Below are 22,564 nucleotides of genomic sequence, written 5' to 3'. Positions count from 1 at the left end.
ACTCACTTACTTTTGCCAGCAAATTTTGGCCCAGTTTAAACAACTGCCACATGCAGCATGGAAATGGAGAGCACATTCATCCCAATCCATCCATTCAACAGGGGCACACTCAAAGGGGTAGAATCCTTCTGAGAAAGCTTGCCAACACTACGTTTGCTTCCTTGCAAACAGCAGAATGTAAACCAGGCCAAAATGGATCGGGCCCAGAATGTGCTGAACACTTATATCCATGGCATGCACCATTACGGCTTCCAGGAAATTGGGACGCCCAAATTTCCTGATACTTTCCCATTCCCTCACCGAAACAGCTGACCAGCTAAATGTCATGGCTCCACCCACAATAAAATCAATGACACAATCGAGTTTGCTGAATTAACGCCAATGAGATCACCACAGCCACTTAGATCATTGCAGGGCTGAATATACAGGAATCGTAACAGGAACGCATTTAAAAGGAGCAACATCGCTCCTGGGCATCATCATGCAATTGCTATCTCCCTTCGATATTTTCTTGATCAGATTGGTCACAACAGAGCTCACATTTTTGAAGCTTTAATGTAATGTAGATGTTATTTATACTTGTTTCTCACGCTGCTAAATGCGGCAATCGGGAAAAAAAAAACGTAGGGTAATCCTTGACACACTGTGACTTTGCCTCTTGGGGTGATTATTTGCTGCATTGCTTCAGATGTCAATCACGGGTGAAGTATAGCACAGCTCCCAGCCAGAGTCTCGTGACACAGCGAGAGAGTCACAGAAGAACTGTTTGTTCTTGTGGCATTATTTATGCAATATTTATCCCTGTTTATATTGTCCAGTAATTTGCTGCCGGATATAAATAAATGTTGGCTCGAGACAGCAGTCTTAATAGAATTAGGCCCTGCTTTGTTTTCACGAATTCCTTAACGATTTAATAATCATTTGGCCCCAGGCACAGTCCGCGGAGATAAAATGCAACTTTTCGAAAGATTTCAACCAACTCTATTTTGAAAACAAACAATAAGCTGAGAAGAGAGATTTTTACTTGACATATAATTGATGTCACACTCCTGCAGAGGGCTTCAGTTTACAATCCAAAGGTTGAAATTCCCACACAGATCAACATTCGAAATGAACTCTTAACTCTCCATTGTCCGCACCACTCCCGATCCGCGGTTACGCTCGCTGCGCCGTATTCCAATCATTTCTCCAGCAAATTGTGGCACAGATTTTGCCACTGGAGGAATGGGAATTGACAATTCGGTACTCGAGCCTGTTCCGCCATTCAATTCAATCATGTAGTCTCCAGGTGTAATGTATGCACCTGTGAGTATGCTCACAGGTTGGTGGAGCTGTGACATTGTGAGTGGCTTTGCCAGTCATATGATGTTCACAAGACTCAATAAAACCCCAACCAGTTGGGTCTAGGTCATCCACGATGAGGTATGCAGTTGTAAGCCTGGTGGATGAACTGTTAATGTGTAGTGTGATTATTAAACCTTTGTTTCTAAACCAACTAGTTCTTAATAGCAATGTGTTGCTATGAATTCTTAATCAAAGAACCCATGAAGCAAATACATTACACCAGGAATTAAAGATTAATTTCCAGGAGACTGTTGCGAGCAACACCCAGGAGAAAAATCAATGGGGCATTAAAGCAAATTGTGTGTTTTTTTTCATTTTCTTTGAACTCTTCAGCTTATTGGCTATAAAAATATCGGCGATGGTGGGGGAAAAAGGCTGTTTGACTGACGGTCCAGAATCACAGAGTTGGGTAATGAAGAGTCCTTTTGCTTTCCAATTGGCTGAGGAAAGGCGGTGCGCTGTGGGTGACCAATAGTGGGAGCATGGAGGCGGGGCATTTGGAGGCAGGAGGTCATGTGATGAAACCTCCAGGAATACGTCCGACCAGAGTTGGCAACCCGAATCTACAATAGCAACAACAACTTGTATTTATATAGTGCCTTTAACGTATTGAAGCGTCCCAAGACGTTTCACAGAATCGTTATAAGACAAAACAAATAAATTTGACACTGAGCCACATATGAAGAAATTATGGCAGGGCTTGGTCAAAGAGGTAGGTTTTAAGGAGCGTCTTAAAGGAGGAAAGAGAGGTAGAGAGGTGGAGGTGTTTCTGAAGAGAATTCCAGAGACTAGGGCCTAGGCAACAGAAGGCACGGCCATCAGTGGTTGAGCAGTTATAATCAGGGATGCTCAAGAGGGCTAAATTTGAGGAGCACAGACACCTCGGGGAGGGTTGCGAAGCTGGCGTGAGATGATTCATATTACAAAGCCTCATTCCCCCCCCCATGCATCTGGGCCACTGAGTTCCCTTTACTGCCACACTGGCTGTAATCAGCTCAGATCAGCAATCAAACCCGAGGCCTTTCAGGTTCGCTTGTTTTAATACCACGCCGCCTCCCCGTCCATCCGCGGATACAAATCCAGCCTGTTCCCGAGCCATTTGATTTAAACAGTTGAAGAAGTGAAATGGTATTGATTGTGCAAAGGCAAGATGAAAGCAGATCAAGATATGGGTCACTGCCATCCTTTGGAGGTGCATTTTCGTTTTCATTTAGTTATAGATCTCTGCTGGTAAATACATCAGTTAGCGTGTAATTTTGCAGTCTGATGCATTCGAGGCTCCATTACAGATGAGAACAGAATCACAAATGCTGGAAACTTGAAATAGAAACAGCAGCTGTGGTGCTGCTCAATGAATCTGTTGGTCAAACCACTGCCCACTGTGAAACTGTCGCATGGACCAAGGCGGTTCGATGTTTGAAAATAACATTTTAAAAACAGAATTTTAATTCTCAAGCTGCTATGGTGGGATTGCAAACTGCGTTCTCTGCATTAGGAGTCCAGTAACATAACCACTACACTGCCATACATTCTTATAAGTGATGAGTGGATTTTGCGAACGAGTGCTGTCGGGATGGTGCTCCACAGCAGGGAGCATGTCTCAGAAATGTAGAATATAGAGTAGTGTCAGCTGTGGCTCAGTGGGTAGCACACTTGCCTGATTCAGAAGGTTGTGGGTTCAAGTCACACTCCAGGCACTTGAGCACAAAAAAAATCCCAGTGCAGTGCTGAGGGAGCGCTGCAGTGTCGGAGGGGCCGTCTTTCAGATGAGATGTTAAATCGAGAACCCTTCTGCCCTCTCAGGTGGACGTAAAAGATCCAACAAGACTATTTCAAAGAACAGGGGAGTTATCCCCGGTGTCCTGGCCAATATTTATCCCTCAATCAAGATCACAAAAAAACAGATTATCTGGTCATTATCGCATTGCTGTTTGTGGGGGAGTTTGCTGTGCGCAAATTGGCTGCTGTGTGTCCCACATTACAATGGTGACTACACTCCAAAAGTACTTCATTGGCTGCAAAGCACTTTGAGATGTCCGGTGGTCGTGAAAGGTGCTATATAAATCCAAGTCTTTCTTTTAAAAATACAGGTGCCGAGATCAGTGGTGCCCCTCAGAATTTTGTGTCTCATAATTTTACCAATTCTCCAATATTATCTCCTGGTGAGGGAAGCTCAGCTCCAGGAGTCGAATTCATAAAATCTAGCCTCGGGAGTAAAACATAGTATATATTTGAGCTTTGGTCTTGACCAGATGGACTGCAGTGGTCTTTTCCGATCCGGCACCTTCCTAATTTCTCTACTCCTGGGGGGAAAAACGCAACTTGCATTTATATAGCACCTATAACGTGGAAAAAATTTGACACAATTTGACTCTCAGCCTTTTTAACTCATTGAATATTTTAAGGCAGAGATAATCAGATTTTTGAATGATAAGGGAGTCGAGGGTTATGGGGAGCGGGCAGGGAAGTGGAGTTGAGACCAAGATCAGATCAGCCATGATCTTATTAAATGGCGGAGCAGGCTCAAGGGGCCAAATGACCTGCTCCTGCTTCTATTTCTTATGTTCTTATGTTAAGGAGATGTTGGGACAGGTGACCAAAAGCTTGGTCAAAGAGGTAGGTTTTAAGGAGCATCTTGAAGGAGGAGAGAGACGTGGAGAGGCGGAGAGATTTAGGGAGGGAATTCCATGTTAAAACTGTACAACACCGGAGCGATGTGTAAAACAAAGCTCAGTTTTGTACTAAAGTAATTCTGTTTGTGTCTGCGATTCCCTGAGCTGGACCATTACCTCATGGTTGGGATCAATTCCCTAATCTCACGGCCTTTGTACTCCATTTAACATTTCTGACTCTGAGGTAAACTGATCTAATAATACTTCATGCAGCGAAACAGTGCCCTGGCTTCACAACAGAAACTGTCCATAAAAATCCGCCGTAATTGTGTTTCCTGAAGTAATATGAAGTCTTAAGAGGTTAAAAAGAGAAATAAAACACACGACCGCTGGGATTTTAAAATAGAGACAGGAAATACTGGAAATACATAGCAGGTCTGTCGACATTAGAAAGAGGAAATGATAGATTAACATTTTCCAACAACAGTTCTGATGAAGGGTCAAACAGGAAATAGTGACCTCTGCCCGTGGAACTGTATCCCAGTACAAAACACAAGGTGGATACGATGAGGAAGGTTATTTCAACCTATCCTAGCTCATCCATCCAGAAAGACCCAACAGTACCCTCCCCATCAGACCATCCAACTGGTCCCGAAATGATCCCAGGGAACTTGCCTCCACTACTCTACTTTGAGGTAGATATCTGTGGGAAGGGGAGAGAGGAAGGTTAGAGGGAGAAAATCCTCGTTAATAATTTCAGGAAAAGAATTGTTTCGTTCAATAACATTAAATAATGCACAGTTCTGGTCTCCATATCACAAAAAAAGCACATAGAGGCACTGGAGAAGGTACTAAAAAGATTTACAAGAAAGGTACTAGAACTTAGAGGTTATAACTATCAGGAAAGATTGAACAGGCTGGGGCTCGTTTCTTTAGAAAAAAGAAGGCTGAGGGGTAACCTAATAGAGTTCATTAAAATTTTGAAGGGATTCGATAGGGTAGACGCAGAGAAGATATTTTCTTTTATGGGGAGTCCAAAACCAAGGGTCATAAATATAAGACAGCCACTAATAAGTCGAATAGGGAATTCAGGAAAAACATCTTTACCCAGAGAGTGGGAAGAATGTGGAACTCGCTGCCACAAGGGAGTAGTTGAGGTGAATCACATAGACGCATTTAAGGGAAAGCAAGATAAGTACATGAGGGAGAAGGGAATAGAAGGTTATGCTGAAAGGTGAGATGAAGTAGGGTGGGAGAAGGCTCGTGTGGAGCATAAACACCGGCACGGACCTGTTGTGCCGAATTCTGTGCTGTACGTTCCATGTAATATAACTCTCACGGATTATAGCTGATGGAAATACAGTTTCATGTGCTATGGAGATTTCTTTTTAAGCATGTTTGATTCCCATAGATATTTTCAAACCAAATAATCAATGTTTCATCTCCTCATTCTACATTTTTGGTTCTGAAAGGAAATTATTCGTTCTACCAAGGCGCACAAACAATTAACACCAAATGCCCTCCCTTCACAGTCATCATATTACAGTAACCACCCAGAAAAAGTTAGCATTTGTAATCCAATCGATTTATAAGGTCGCAGCAAGTAATATAGCATTGGTTCGGTCGGCAAGGTTTGATCTCGTCTGTTCCCCACATACCCTGAACAATAGCAAACAGTGTCAGCCGTGGCTCAGTGGGCAGCACTCTTGCCTCTGAGTCAGAAGGTTGTGGGTGCAAGTTCCACTCCAGGGGCTCGAGCACATAAATCTAGGCTGACACTCCAGTGCAGTGCTGAGGGAGCGCTGCACTGTCAGAGGTGCCAGCTTTCGGATGAGATGTTAAACCGAGGCTCTGTCTGCTCTCTCAGCTGCACGTAAAAGGCACTATTTCAAAGAAGAGCAGTGGCGTTATCCCCAGTGTCCTGGCCAATATTTATCCCTTAATCAACTTAACAAAACCAGATTATATGGTCATTATCACATTGCTGTTTGTGGGAGCTTGCTGTGCACAAATTGACTGCTGCGTTTCCTACTTTACAACAGTGACTACACTCCAAAAGTACTTCATTGGCTGTTGTGGCTTTTTGAGACGCCCAGTGGTCGTGAAAGGCGCTACATAAATGCAAGTCTTTCTCCTTAAACCATGTGCAGCTCCTGCCATTGAGCAGCTAAATGCATCACATGCACTCCTGCCTCCATTGCCCTTTAGTGGTTGAGATATTTAAAAGCAAAGCCTGCGATTCCTTTTCATCTCACTCTTGCTCACTGTCTGCCATGCTGGTTGTGCCGTCATTTGAGTTGGACGCTCAAAATCAAAGGCAAAATCTCAGCACCAGGGGATAAAGTTAAGGCTTCTGTCCTGATTTCCTGGATATGGGAGCAAGTGGTAACAGTGGGAATTGAATGAAACACTGGCCCGCTACGAATTTGCTGGAGGCTTTATTAAAAAAAAAAGCAAGAAGTTGCATTTTAAAGCTCCTTTGTCAATATGTGATGTGTTGGGTATCCATACCAGGTAAAGTTCATTCTGGGCATGTAGCACTTGCACGTGATGTTAACACGACACACAGTAGCAAGAATGACACTCAGCCATTTCTTCTTCAAATGGTGACAGGCACCATTGTAATGTATGCACCTATGAGGATGCTCACCGGTTGGTTGAGCTGTTGAGTTGGGAGTGGCTTAGCCAGTCACGTGATGTTCACAAGACTCAATAAAACCCCAGCCAGTTGGGTTCAGGGTCTCCACGATGAGGCAGGTGGTTGTGAGCCTGGTGAATGAACCGGTAATGTGCAGTGTGATGGTTTATTAGCAAAAGGTTTAACAAACTAGTTCTTTATAGCAATGTGTTGCTATGAATTCCTAAGCAAAGAACCCATGAAGCAAATACATTACAACCATTAAAGGACCATAAGATTTTTCAAAAATGAAAAAAAGACCACACAGTCTATTGTAGAAACCCCTCTAATTTTGCAACTCTACCTCTTAGGGCGCAGCTGCATTTTGAATGCCCATAGATTTTCTGATTCCACTACTCTACCTGGTCGATCATTTCAAATATTGGCGAGCCTTTGAGTCAGGGCACATTTTTCTAACATCATAGAATCTTGCAGCGCAGAAGGAGGCCATTCGGCCCATTGTGCCTGTGCCGGCTCTTTGATAAAGCCATCCAATTAGTTCCAATCGCATGCTCTTTACCTATAGCCCTGCAAACATTTCCTTTTCAAGTGAATACACATTTCCCTTTTGAAAGCTCTGTTGAATCTGCTTCCACTGCCCTTTCAAGCTGTGCATTCCAGATTAGAACAGCTGCTTAAAAAAAAATCTCCTCCACTTCCCTGGTTCATTTTTTTTATTTATTTAATTTTACTTTTCACTAATTTCAATTGATGTTCTCTGGCCCAATTGTCCTTGAGGCAATATTCAGAGTTCACTTCATCAGTACTACTTAATACGTGAAATATCTCAATGAGGTTCCTCTCCCCCCCCCCCACCCCCAACCTTCTCCCCAGGTTCTCGAGATTAAACCACTCAAATCGTTTCTCATGAGGGACATTGTGTTCATCACAAAGATAAGTACAGATGAGGGAGACCTTTGGCCCATCACCATTCAGTAGAAACCCATGGTCTCCCCCCTCCCCCTCCCCCTCAATCACTGCTAACTACTTCTCGAATTGTTAAGAGTGTTTATTACTCTACCCAGGGATTATTCCAGGTATTAATAATTCTTTGTATCACATCAGTCCTGCGTTTACACTTTACCAATTTCTACCAAGTCCCCTTGTCAAGTAATCCTGGATTGACTTGTGCTCTAGATTAACCATTTATATCCCACTTATTAGCTTCAACTACTTCTATAAGAAAGAATGAATTACATTTATATAGCGCCTTTCATGACCACCAGACATCTCAAAGCACTTTACAGCCAATGAGGTACTTTTGGAGTGTAATCACTATTGTAATGTAAGAAACATGGCAGCTAATTTGTGCACAGCAATGTGATAATGACCAGCTAACCTGTTTTTGTTAGGTTGGTTGAGGGATAAATATTGGTCAGGCCACCAGGGAGAACTCCCCGACTCTTCTTCGAAATAGTGCCATGGGATCTTTTATATCCACCCAAGAGGGCAGACAGGGCCTCAGTTTAACGTCTCATCCAAAAGATGGCACCTCCGACAGTGCAGCACTCCCTCAGCCTAGATTTTTATGTGCTCAAGTCCCAAGTCCCTGGAGTGGGACTTGAACACACAACCTTCTGACTCAGAGGGAGCATGCTACCCACTGAGCCACAGCTGGCACACAGTAAGAACAGTGGGATGGATAACCTGATAAGAATATTCATCAAAGACAGTGGATGAATCCTTCACCCCCTTTCACCTTACATTCTCATTATGGAGCTATCAGGGTTTCACCACACAGTTTATGCCTCGGAGTGAAGGATACCTACATTTGGGATCTTCAGATTGTCATACCTCAACCAGTTTGGATTACATTAGCATTTGCATTACCAACCTCCCACCAGGATCCACACGAGCTGTTGAATGAATTAAGCCTCTCTGGCCCCATACTGAAGAGTCAGACAACAAAATTGTGAACTAGCCTTCGAATCATAGCTAGCAGCACTTAAATCTAAATCAGAGAGATTTAGGTATCCTTGTGCAATAAACACAGAAAGCTAGCATGCAGGTACAGCAGGCACTAAGGAAGGCAAATGGCATGTTGTCCTTTATTGCAAGGGGGTGGGAGTATAAGAGTAAGGAAGTCCTGCTACAATTGTACAGGGCCTTGGTGAGACCACACCTGGAGTACTGTGCACAGCTTTGGTCTCCTTATCTAAGGAAGGGTATACTTTCCTTGGAGGCGGTGCAATGGAGGTTCACCAGATTGATTCTTGGGATGAGAGGACTGTCTTATGATGAGAGATTGTGTAGAATGGGCCTATACTCTCTGGAGTTTAGAAGAATGAGAGGTGATCTCATTGTAACACACGAGATTCTGAAGGGGATTGACAGAGTAGATGTTGAGAGGTTGTTTCCCACGGCTGGAGTGTCTAGAACTAGGGGGTATCGTCTCAGGATAAGGGGTCGGCCATTTAAGACAGATGAGAAGGAATTTCTTCATTCAGAGGGTTGTGAATCTTTGGAATTCTCTGCCCCAGAGAGCTGTGGATGCTGAGTCTCTGAATATATTCAAGGCTGAGATTTTTGGAGTCTCGGGGAATCAAGGGATATGGAGATCGGGCGGGAAAGTGGAGTTGAGGTCGATGATCAGCCATGATCTTATTGAATGGTGGAGCAGGCTCGAGGGGCCGTAGGTGCTACTCCTGCTCCTATTTCTCATGTTCTTATCTTATCTATGATTTGGGGTGAAAGTGTAAAACGAGCAATATCGATTCAGTTTTCCATTATACATCCCGCCCGATTCACATTTCCATTTACTGGGGGTAACTTTGACTGCCTGAAAGTCAAAATTACTCCCGTTGAATTTGCAAATAATTAGCAGATAGGGATAATTAATGGAATAAATAACAGGGGTTACAAAGACAGTTTAGTTATGTCACAGTAATTCCGCATTAGCTGCTTGCTGATTTAATTTACAATTGAGATCAGTGTTTGAGATTGATATAAATTGGCGAGATTAATTTAGGATTAGACTCCATAGATAGCTGGCAAGGTAATAGGAGCAGATAACCTGCTGAGTTGGCTCACTGAGATGAAAACTAATGGAGGGAATGTCTTGGGGTACGGTTGTCTAAGCGAGAATTGCGCACTCTCAGCTGGCAGATCGCCATGCTGGGAGCGCGAATTCATAAGGTGGCACTTTCGGGCTGAGCACCGTGACATGTCTCTGCCTGTGCTCCAGGGTTTTACACTGTCGTTGTGTCTTTAGTGACCAGACTGAATGCAGTGTTGGAGGTGCAGCCTGGTGAGATCACTGTACAGCTTCATGAAAACCAAATTTGGCAAATCCTTTATTTGAATTTTGAGTGATCTATTAATTTTGACGATGCCACGGGCGATGAGGAGGCTTGTTAACAAACACTTTTTCAAGTAGGCGGCGTCGCTCCAAATTTTATACAGCATAAATCGCTGCTCTATTTAGCACTTTTTGTGGGCAAGATTGTGCTTTAGAATATAAGAGACAATGTCAGTTAATGACCTGAATACGACTTTAATCTAAAAAAACAACATTGGTCCGTGCCCGGATTCAGCTTGAACTCAAGCGGTGATTGCAACCGCTGTGCCAAAACTGACGCAAGAGGACCACCTGAAATCATTCCTCTTCCGTCATCAAGTCACAGCCAGAGTGCTGGAGGCTTCAGTCTCACTCCAAGAAAGAAAGACAGAAACACTTGCATTTATATAGCACCTGTCACAACTTCAGGACATCCCAACCCACTTTACAGTCAAGGAAGCACTTTTTGAAGTGTAGTCATTATTGTAATGTAGGAAACGCGGCAGCCTATTTGCACACACCAAGGTCCCACAAACAGCAATGGGATAATCATCAGATAATCTGTTTTAGTGATGGTGGTTGAGGGATAAATATGGATCAGGACACCGGGGACAACTCCTATGCTCTTTGAAATAATGCCGTAGGATCTTTTGAGTCCACCTAAGGGGGCAGACAGGGCCTCGGTTTAGCGTCTTATCCAAAAGACGGCACCTCTGACAGTGAAGCACTCCCTCAGTACTGCGCTGGAGTGTCAGCCTGGATTATGTGCCGAAGTCTCAGGAGTGGAAATTGAATGCAAGAACGTCTGAGGCAAGTGTGCTACCCACTGGCCACAGCTGAAGTGTACCGGTCACGCAGGGGAGCAACATTGTCCGGCGGAGATGTCAGCACCACAGGGTGGAAGAGGGATGGGGGAGGGGGGTGTAGGCGTTTCTCCAAAATTGTCATTGGGTCCGCCATTTACATAGACAGAGGGCCTAACGCTATTTTCAGGTGACCACACTGACCAATTTGGGGCGTGTAATGTATGCACCTGTGAGCATGCCCACAGGTTTGCAGAGCTGTTGCATTGTGAGTGGTTTAGCCAGTCACGTGATAGTCATAAGACTCAGTAAAACCCCAGCCAGTTGGGTCTAAGTCATTCACGGTGAGTTATGCAATTGTGAGCCTCGTGGATGAACTGGTAATGTGCAGTGTGATTGTTAAACCTTTGTCAATTAACCAGCTAGTTCTTAATACTAATGTGTTGCTATGAATTCTTAAGCAAAGAACCCATGAAGCAAATACGTTACAACCTTGCACTTCCGACACACATACACACACTCACGCCTCCTCCAAACCTCCGAGATCTCTGCGCTCCTCCAATTCTGGCCTCTTGTACATCCCCTTGCCCTTAAGTAAAGAACCCATGAAGCAAATACGTTACAGGGCGCACCAACCAATTTGGGCCGTGGCACTTTGCCTGTGTGGACTGAGCGTGCACGCCATATTGGAACCTTCAGCGTCTGTTTTTCGGGCACTGCCTGATCCAATTTCTAGGCCACTGTGAGGGAGGGCGGCCTGCAGCTTTCATGAGTGAAGCACTTTTTGTGAAGGTGTTTTTGAGAGACAGCCACTTTGCAACTGTTGCTATGGCGACAAGAACATGCCACAGATTGTATTTGATAACTGCACGCAGTGTCAAGACCCTTGCGAGCCCATTGAATGAATTTGTGTCACTGATGCTGCAGTAAGAGTTCCAATTACTGTTGCTATTTGAAAAATTCTCAGTGGAATCAGGCATTAATAAAACTGCAAAATGTAGTCACAGTTAAAAATATTATAATTAAAAACAATTGCCACAATTTTTCACTGGCCTCATGATGGTGCAATTGTACATTTTGCTAACATACCGTTCTCAGGAGTGTACCTTGATACAATAATTCAGTTTGCGTGTTGTACGTACTTTTCTTTGCAAATTTTCTGCTTATTAAGGTGTGGAATATTGGTACTTGTGAATGCATAGCAGATGCAGTGTAATGTGGATAAATGTGAGGTTATCCACTTTGGGGGCAAAAACAGGAAGGCAGAATATTATCTGAAGGGTGGCAGATTAGGAAAAGGGGAGGTGCAACGAGACCTGGGTGTCATGGTACATCCGTCATTGAAAGTTGGCATGCAGGTACAGCAGGCGGTGAAGAAGGCAAATGGTATGTTCGCCTTCATAGCTAGGGGATTTGAGTATAGGAGCAGGGAGGTCTGACTGCAGTTGTACAGGGCCTTGGTGAGGCCGCACCTGGAATAGTGTATTCAGTTTTGGTCTCCTAATCTGAGGAGGGACATTCTTGCTATTGAGGGAGTGCAGCGAAGGTTCACCAGACTGATTCCCGGGATGGCAGGACTGATATATGAGGAGAGACTGGATCAACTGGGCCTGTATTCACTGGAGTTTAGAAAGATGAGAGGGGATCTCATAGAAACAGATAAAATTCTGACGGGACTGGACAGGTTAGATGCAAGAAGAATGTTCCCGATGTTAGGGAAGTCCAGAACCAGGGGATATAGCCTAAGTATAAGGGGTAAGCCATTTAGGACTGAGATAAGGAGAAACTTCTTCACTCAGAGTTGTGAACCTGTGGAATTCCCTACCGCAGAGAGTTGTTGATGCCAGTTCATTGGATATATTCAAGAGGGAGTTAGATGTGGCCCATATGGCTAAAGGGATCAAGGGGTATGGAGAGAAAGCTGGAAAGTGGTACTGAGGTGAATGATCAGCCATGATCTTATTAAATGGTGGTGCAGACTTGAAGGGCCGAATGGCCTACTCCTGCACCTGTTTTCTATGTTTCTATGTTTTCATTTCAGGCACCCAGTGTCAGTATCAAGCACTCCCAGGCTGGGTATCTTCATCCTCAGGCAGGGTATCTTCATCCTTGCTTGCTTGTGCACAAATTGGCTGCCGCATTTCCTACATCACAATAGTGACTATACTCCAAGAGTACTTCATTGGCTATAAAGCACTTTGAGATGTCCGGTGGTTGTGAAAGGTGCTATATAAATCCAAGTATTTCTTTCTGGTGCCAAATCAGGGGCTGTCTTCTGCATATAAACCAGGAATGAGATTCAGATTCCCAAACTCACTTCAGAATGGATCATTGAGGGATTAATATTGGTTGAGACAGAGGGAGAAATCACTTCTATTTTGCAGATAGTGCCACAGGATCTTTTAATGCACACCCAAACCACAGGAACAGTGTATCGGTCCAAGGCCTCGTCTGAAGGATCGCAACTCCAACAATGCAGGTCTTCCTCAGTACAGCACAGGAGTATCATAAGAACATAAGAATTAGGAACAGGAGTAGGCCATCTAGCCCCTCGAGCCTGATCCGCCATTCAACAAGGGGCCGTGGACTCAGCTCCACTTGCCCGCCCGCTGCCCGTAACCCTTAATTCCCTTATTGGTTAAAAATCTATCTATCTGTGATTTGAATACATTCAATGAGCTAGCCTCAACTGCTTCCTTGGGCAGAGAATTCCACAGATTCACAACCCTCTGGGAGAAGAAATTCCTTCTCAACTCGGTTTTAAATTGGCTCCCCCGTATTTTGAGGCTGTGCCCCCTAGTTCTAGTCTCCCTGACCTCTCTGCCTCTATCTTGTCTATCCCTTTCATTATTTTAAATGTTTCTATAATATCACCCCTCATCCTTCTGAACTCCAATGAGTAAAGATCCAGTCTACTCAATCTATCATGATAAGGTAACCCTCTTATCTCCGGAATAAGCCTAGTGAATCGTCTCTGTACCCCCTCCAAAGCTAGTATATCCTTCCTTAAGTAAGGTGATCAAAACTGCCGCAATACTCCAGGTGCGGCCTCACCAATACCCTATACAGTTGCAGCAGGACCTCCCTGCTTTTGTACTCCATCCCTCTCGCAATGAAGGTCAACATTCCATTCGCCTTCCTGATTACCTGCTGCACCCGCAAACTAACTTTTTGGGATTCATGCACAAGGACCCCCAGGTCCCTCTGCACTGCAACATGTTGTAATTTCTCCCCATTCAAATAATATTCCCTTTTACTGTTTTTTTTTCCAAGGTGGATGACCTCACATTTTCCTACATTGTATTCCATCTGCCAAACCTTAGCCCATCGCTTAACCTATCTAAATCTCTTTGCAGCCACTCTGTGTCCTCTACACAACCCGCTTTCCCACTAATCTTTGTGTCATCTGCAAATTTTGTTACACTACACTTTGTCCCCTCTTCCAGGTCATCTATATATATTGTAAACAGTTGTGTTCCCAGCACCAATCCCTGTGGCACACCACTAACCACTGATTTCCAACCCGAAAAGGACCCATTTATCCCGACTCTCTGCTTTCTTAGCCAGCCAATTCTCGATCCATGCTAATACATTTCCTCTGACTCCGCGTACCTGTATCTTCTGCAGTAACCTTTTGTGTGGCACCTTATCGAATGCCTTTTGGAAATCTAAATACACCACCATCCATCGGTACACCTCTATCCACCATGCTCGTTATATCCTCAAAGAATTCCAGTAAATTAGTTAAACATGATTTCCCCTTCATGAATCCATGTTGCATCTGCTTGATTGCACTATTCCTATTTAGATGTCCTGCTATTTCTTCCTTAATGATAGCTTCAAGCATTTTCCCCACTACAGATGTTAAACTAACCGGCCTATAGTTACCTGCCTTTTGTCTGCCGCCATTTTTTAAACAGATGCATTACATTAGCTGCTTTCCAAATCTGCTGGTACCTCCCCAGAGTCCAGTGAATTTTGGTAGATTATAACGAATGCATCTGCTATAACTTCCGCCATCTCTTTTAATACCCTGGGATGCATTTCATCAGGACCAGGGGACTTGTCTACCTTCAGTCCCATTAGCCTGTCCAGCACTACCCCCCCCCTTGTGTTCTGGAATGGGACTTGAAACCACAGGTAGCAGACAGAGTGACCTTCCATACCAGCAGTCTAGGCTGGATTCCAAGCCACTGTGGCAGAACCAGTGTGACATCTTTCTAATCCCAATGCCAGATTTATGAGTAAGGGCGCCCATTTGGTACCAGTTAGTGCCGAATTAGGGGAGGTTTTGGTACTGTGGGCAATGATGTTGAGAAACTAGATTGAGATTTCCCAAATGCTTATTTCATCCCCTTATTTCCATTCAGCATCATTGTATAGTCCCATTCCAGGGACTTGAGCACAAAAATCTAGGCTGACTCTCCAGTGCAGTGCTGAGGGAGTGCTGCACTGTTGGAGTTGCCGTCTTTCGGATGAGATGTCAAACCGAGGCTCCATCTGCTCTCTCAGGTGGACGTAAACAATCCCATGGCACCATTTCGAAGAGGAGCAGGGGAGTTATCCCCAGTGTCCTGGCCAATACTTATCCCTCAATCAACATAACAAAAAAACAGATTATCTGGACATTATCACATTGCTGTTTGTGGGAGCTTGCTATGCGCAAATTGACTGCCACGTTTGCCGCATTACATCAGTGATTACACTTCAAAAGTACTTCAAGGCGCTATATAAATGCAAATCTCTCTTTTTATAAAGTTCCACAGAGGGCAACATGGATCTTTCTCCCAGGGGTCAGCTGGGAGATGCTTCACACTTGCTCTCTGAAATACTGGCTATGCTGCCTTAGCGAGTTTGTCTATGTTGAACGACTGTTGTACCTTGCTGTTGAATGCTTTGTGTAACACCTGTCTAACTCCGGACTATTTCCCTCCCCCTCCCCACCCCTTGTCCAGGTTAGCGTGCTGACGACTCTGGAGAGGAGGTTTAACCTGCAGAGTGCCGACGTCGGTGTCATAGCCAGCAGCTTCGAGATCGGAAACTTGGCCCTGATTTTGTTTGTGAGCTACTTTGGGGCAAAAGGGCACAGGCCACGCCTGATAGGATGCGGGGGCATCGTGATGGCCCTGGGGGCTTTGCTGTCTGCCCTGCCGGAGTTCCTCACCCACCAGTACGAGTATGAATCTGGGGAGATCCCCTGGGGACTGGAAGGCAGGGACCTCTGCATTGGGAACGTATCTGCGAGCAGCCAGGGACCGGAGGCAAAAATAATCTGCAGGAACAGGACTAATACCAACATGATGTACCTACTGCTTATTGGAGCCCAGGTCCTACTGGGTATTGGTGCTACTCCAGTCCAACCACTTGGCGTATCCTACATAGATGATCACGTTCAAAGGAAGGATTCCTCCCTGTACATAGGTAAGACTTAAATGGTATTATAACTGCCTTACATAGCGACTGGTCCAATGATCATGAAGTCAGCGATCAGTGACAGTCCCCATCTCTCATTTTGCTCGTTAGAAATTGACACCACCTAATGGGGATATAATGAAGTGAAACCAGACCCATTGACTGGAATACAAGTCTGTTGTCATTACAGAACATTCTTGTTAATCACATCCTCTTTAGCCAGTGGGTAAGAGTGAGTTTGAGACGTATAAGAGATTAAGGGGACGAATTTGCCCCACGCTGGGTTTGGGGCGGTCAGTTCGAATTAGATGGTTTTTTTGCCCCGGCGCAGATTTGGCCTCTGGGTGAAAATAAACTGTGGTGCACTAATGGAGCAGTAGAGGGCCGCTGCGAACTCTGCAGCCTCTTTAGTGGCAACAACTGGGCCACCAGGGAAGGTGTCGGCCGGGCCAGCGGCCTGGCACCCAAGACGGGGTGCCGGTCTGCATGTTGGCAGCCCGACTGAAAAAGTCAGCCGACACAGAAAAGATGGCGGCCGCCATGCAGCCACCTCCCCCTTCAAGGGTGGCCGGGACGCCACAGCCACCACGGCGTCTGGCACCGGAGAAGCTGCCGATGGCATCGCCCCACGCCGACCACGAGACCCGCGGGGCAATTTTCTCCGAGGGGCGCAAAGGGGTCGGCATGGGGGAAGGGGGGTGGTGAGGCGATAAGGAGTCGTCGTGCAGAGATGACATCATCGCGTACGTGCGCCGCACCGGTGCGCTAATTGCGGGGCACTCTTAAACTTTCACCACTGGAGCCCCAGGGGCAATTTCGGAGGGGGAAGGAGGAGGCGGGGGGGCGCTCTGGCTGCTGTGCCTGGACAAGAACCCTTTAGTGCCCTATTAGCGCTTCCCGGAAGTGCTAACGGGCCTTTCTGAGGGGGCAATTTTGGCCCCTAAATGTATTTTGATATAGTTTTACTTTGAGACCAGTCAGTTGGACCACCATAGCCTTCCACTCCTGTACCTTGCCAAGGTTTCAAAGTTCTTTCCAAATTAAGCTTGAAATACACAGAATACACAGAGTTACATAGATTGTACAGTACAGCACAGAAACAGGCCATTCAACCTCCTGATCCATGCTGCTGTTTATGCTTCACACAAGCCTGCCCCCATCTCTCTGCATCGAACTTTATCAGCATAACCACCTATACCTTTCTCCTGCATGTGTATATCTAGCTTTCCCTTAACTGTTTAATGCCATTCACCTCAACTTCTTACGGTAGCGAGTTCCACATTCCCTATTGGATTTATTTTGGTGACTGCCTTATAGTTTGGTGACTGTCTGATGTTTATGGTCCCTGGTTTTGGAGTCTCCTGCACGTGGAAGCATTCTCTCTACATCTACTCTATCAAACCCTTCCTTAATCATAAATACTTCTATTAGGTCACCCCTCAGCCTTCTCTTTCCTTGAGAAAAAAAACCCATATTAATAGTATTCAGGGTTTATTTTTAATTTCCAGGGAAGTGAGTTTGACAGGTGCTGCCACAGACAACAAATGGAAGATTTATAAAACATTGTGGGGAAAATCCAGATTTGGATTCGGAGCTCCGAGGCATGATCAGTGGCCACCATGGTAAACAGTGTTTACAAACTTAGACACCAGCTGGTAATGTACGTGAAATGAGCGATCGCACAATCCCAGCGAGGAGCTCTGCTCGATAGGACTGAACATCAGGGATAGGGCTACATCACCGGAAGGCCTATTATCCAGTCTGCACTCCCTTTGTCTGAGGCCTCCCGCGAACTTATCCTCGAGTGATTCCTCGTTTCATTTAAATGCATCTTGTAAATGACAATGGAAACATTGATTCTATTCAGTGTTAACAATGATAGAGAATAAGTTAACTGGATGTCGTGGTCTGGGAAATGTTATCAGGCAAGCTGCAGAGAATGCGAGAACAAGAAACAGTTACAGCACTGCGTAAGGGAAAATGTCCTGGCATCACGAAAACAACTGTGTGTGGTATCATTGCAATCAAAATGGCAGTGCTTCCTGAAATGGTGGCAGTTCCCCTTTAATTTGTTTTTTTTGAAGCCACTTGATGGCCATTGCACTAATGAGTTGCAATACGTGTGGGGGCTCAATCTCCGGCAGAAACGTCGCCAACTCTATTTATTTGGGGTTTCCGCGGCTCTTCTGCCGATGTTACAGTCGATCAAGAGAACCCGAGGGGAAATTCAACAACAGATGCATTTATATAGCGCCTTTAATGTAGTGAAACGTCCCAAGGCGCTTCACAGGAGCGTAAATCAAACAAGGACACCGAGCCACATAAGGAGATTTTAGGACAGGTGACCAAAAAGGTAGGTTTTAAGGAGTGTCTTAAAGGATGAGAGAGAGATGGAGAGTGAGAGAGAGATGGAGAGTCAGAGAGGTTTAGGGAGGGAATTCCAGAGCTTAGGGCCCAGGCAGCTGAAAGCACGGCCACCAATGGTGGAGCGATGAAAATCAGGGGTGCGCAAGAGACCTGAATGTGAGGAGCGCAGAGATCTCAGAGGCTTGTAGGGCTGGAGGAGATACAGAGACAGGGAGGGGTGAGGCGATGGAGGGATTTGAAAACAATGTGGGTCAGCGAGCACAGGAGTGATGGGTGAGCGGCACTTGGTGCGAGTTAGGGCATCAGAGCTTTGGATCAGCTGAAGTTTATATAGGGTGGAAGATTGGAGTCGGGCTAGGGGAGTGTTCAGCATTAGCAAGGCATAGAATGTATTGTTATGGTTCGTTATACAGATAATTGAACTCTAAATGCAATCAGTTTCTAGCCTGGCCCAGAAGTAGGCTGCTCTAAACCTCGATACAGAAATTTCACTTTTAAGCATTTGCAGAATTCCAGGTTTAGGTTTTCAACCATAAAGGTTACTATAAAATAACCCAATATAAACAGATCCTATTACTATCGCTAGATCTTGAGTTCTATCAATACCAATTTACACTCACATGTGTTTATACTTGTCTTTGATGTAACATAAATCTTTGAGTTAATGCCGTTGATGCAGTTTCAGATTACGAACAGAAATGTTATTGATGCCAACCTTTAATGATATTTATGTCCCTGGATACTTTTATAGAGTGTCATATAACCTTAAACATGTTGCATTGAATAAATGAGTGACATGTTCTATCACTCCTAGACAGAGTAGATACAGATAGAAACCGTTCCCATTGGCAGAAGGGTCGAGAACCAGAGGACACAGATTTAAGGTGATTGGTAAAAGAACCAAAGGCAACATGAGGAAATAACATTTTTACACAGCGAGTGGTTAGGGTCTGGAATAGAAACATCGAATATAGGTGCAGGAGTAGGCCATTCGGCCCTTCGAGCCTGCACCACCATTCAATAAGATCATGGCTGATCATTCCCTCAGTACCCCTTTCCTGCTTTCTCTCCATACCCCTTGATCCCTTTAGCCGTAAGGGCCATATCTAACTCCCTCTTGAATATATCCAACAAACTGGCATCAACAACTCTCTGCGGCAGGGAATTCCACAGGTTAACAACTCTCTGAATGAAGATGTTTCTCCTCATCTCAGTCCTAAATGGCTTACCCCTTATCCTTAGACTATGTCCCCTGATTCTGGTCTTCCCCAACATCGGGAACATTCTTCCTGCATCTAACCTGTCCAGTCCCGTCAGAATTTTATATGTTTCTAAGATCCCCTCTCATCCTTCTAAGCTCCAGTGAATACAGGCCCAGTCGATCCAATCTCTCCTCATAGGTCAGTCCTGCCATCCCGGGAATCAGTCTGGTGAATCTTCGCTACACTCCCTCAATAGCAAGAATGTCGTTCCTCAGATTAGGAGACCAAAACTGTACACAATATTCCAGGTGAGGCCTCACCAAGGCCCTGTACAACTGCAGTAAGACCTCCCTGCTCCTATACTCAAATCCCCTAGCTATGAAGGCCATCATACCATTTGCCTTCTTCACCGCCTGCTGTACCTGCATGCCAACTTTCAATGACTGATGTACCATGACACCCAGGTCTCGTTGCATCTCCCCTTTTCCTAATCTGCCGCCATTCAGATAATATTCTGCCTTCGTGTTTTTGCCACCAAAGTGGATAACCTCACATTTATCCACATTATACTGTATCTGCCATGCATTTGCCCACTCGCCTAACCTGTTGAAGTCACCCTGCAGCCTCTTAGCGTCCTCCTCACAGCTCACACCACCACCCAGCTTAGTGTCGTCTGCAAACTTGGAGATATTACACTCAATTCCTTCATCTAAATCATTAATGTATATTGTAAATAGCTGGGGTCCCAGCACTGAGCCCTGCGGCACCCCACTAGTCACTGCCTGCCATTCTGAAAAGGACCCGTTTATCCCGAATCTCTGTTTCCTGTCTGCCAACCAGTTCTCTATCCACATCAGTACATTACCCCCAATACCATGTGCTTTAATTTTGCACACCAATCTCTTGTGTGGTACCTCGTCAAAAGCCTTTTGAAAGTCCAAATAAACCACATCCACTGGTTCTTCCTTGTCCACTCTACTAGTTACATCCTCAAAAAATTCTAGAAGATTTGTCAAGCATGATTTCCCTTTCAGAAATCCATGCTGACTTGGACCGATTCTGTCACTGCTTTCCAATTGCGCTGCTATTTCATCTTAAAAATAATTGATTCCAACATTTTCCCCATTACTGATGTCAGGCTAACCAGGTCTATACTTATCCGTTTTCTCTCTCCCTCCTTTCTTAAAAAGTGGTGTTACATTAGCTACCCTCCAGTCCATAGGAACTGATCCAAAGTTGATAGACTGTTGGAAAATGATCACTAATGCATCTCTAGGGCCACTTCCTTAAGTACTCTGGGATGCAGACTATCAAGCCCCGGGGATTTATCGGCCTACAATCCCATCAATTTCCCTGACATAATTTCCCGCCTAATAAGGATTTCCTTCAGTTCCTCCTTCTCACTGGCCCCTCAGTCCCCTAGTATTTCCGGAAGGTTATTTGTGTCTTGCTTCGCGCGGCCTGAAAGGGCGGTGGAGGCAGACTCAATCGTGGCTTTCAAAATGGAGTTGGATAATTACCTGAAGGAAAAACAATTGCAGGGCTATGGGGAAAGGGCGGGGGAGTGGGGCTAGCTGAAGTGCTCTTGCAGAGATCCGGCACAGGCTCGACAGGCTGAATGGCCTCCTTCTGTGCTGTAACCATTCTGTGATTCTAAAATTCTATTCTATGATTCCACTGATGCCTGGGAGTTTACTCATGTAAATCAGGAAGGTCTAAAGTTCTATACCCACACTGTGGTGAGTTGGCTAATCTTAGCCATGTTGGTGACAACAGTGTTGCAGGGCTTACCTCAACACTCCTTGGTGAGGGAAAGGAAAGTCCACCAGCCCACCTACTTCTGAACACTAACCAGCAACCAACGCAGGAGGTGTGGATGTGAATTGAGCAGAGGATCAGTCTTGGCTGTGACATCCCTTACAGTCAAGGATCTATTTGGAACACCTACACGGCAGACCACCCTAAAGTAGAGAAGAGCATCCGGGAGAGCGCTGAGCATTTTGAGTCTCGGCGCCGAGAGCATGCAGAGAACAAGTGCAGGCAGCAGATGGAGAGTGCGGCAAACCAGACTCCCCACCCACCCTTTTCCCACCCACCGGATCCACCACAGACCCGAATCCACGTTCGGACCGGGGTCAAGTAGGGCTGCGTCATCACGCCAACCCTCTTCTCGATCTTCCTCGCTGCAATGCTCCACCTCACACACAACAAGCTCCCTCCCGCTGGAGTGGAACTGAACTATAGAACCAGTGGGAACCTGTTCAATCTTTGTCGCCTCCAGGCCAGGTCCAAGACCGTCCTATCCACTGTCGTCGAGCTACAGTACACGGTCGAGGCTTGCGTCTGGGCACATTCAGCGGCTGAACAAGTCATAGCAAACATCTTCACCGAGGCGTACGAAAGCATGGGCCTTACACTAAACATCCGTAAGACAAAGGTTCTCCACCAACCTGACCCAACCACACAGCACTGCCCCCACTCATCAAGATTCACATTGCACCCTGGACAACGTGGACCTCTTTCCATACCTCGGGAGCCGACTATTAGCAAGGGCAGATATTGACGATAAGGTTCAACACCGCCTCCAGTGCACCAGCACAGCCTTCGGCCGCCTGAGGAAGAGAGTGTTCAAAGATCAGGCCTTCTTCAAATCTGGCACCAAGCTTATGGTCTACAGGGCTGCAGTGATACCCGCCCTCCTGTATGGCTCAGAGACATGGATCATATACAGTCGACACCTCAACTTGCTGGAGAAATACACACCAACGATGTCTCCGCAAGATCCTGCAAATCCCCTGGGAGGACAGACGCACCAACGTCAGTGTTCTCAATCAACATCCCCAGCATCGAAGCACTGACCACACTCGACT

General features: G+C 45.5%; 1 protein-coding gene across 1 annotated transcript in view; it reads left to right on the top strand.

The window, feature by feature from the left end:
• The window catches only part of LOC139228143 (solute carrier organic anion transporter family member 3A1-like), a 215,057-nt gene that overhangs the window by 5,530 nt on the left and 186,963 nt on the right, over window positions 1–22,564 (top strand). Inside the window, exon 2 of the mRNA XM_070859332.1 lies at window positions 15,669–16,134. Within this exon, the coding sequence (XP_070715433.1) occupies window positions 15,669–16,134 (466 nt within the window). The remainder of the gene's footprint in view (window positions 1–15,668; window positions 16,135–22,564) is intronic.

Source organism: Pristiophorus japonicus, chromosome 17 (genome assembly GCF_044704955.1).
Source record: "Pristiophorus japonicus isolate sPriJap1 chromosome 17, sPriJap1.hap1, whole genome shotgun sequence".
Lineage (NCBI taxonomy): Eukaryota > Metazoa > Chordata > Chondrichthyes > Pristiophoridae > Pristiophorus > Pristiophorus japonicus.
The sequence above is the reverse complement of the archived record's forward strand: the minus strand, read 5'-3'. Positions and strand labels throughout refer to the sequence as shown.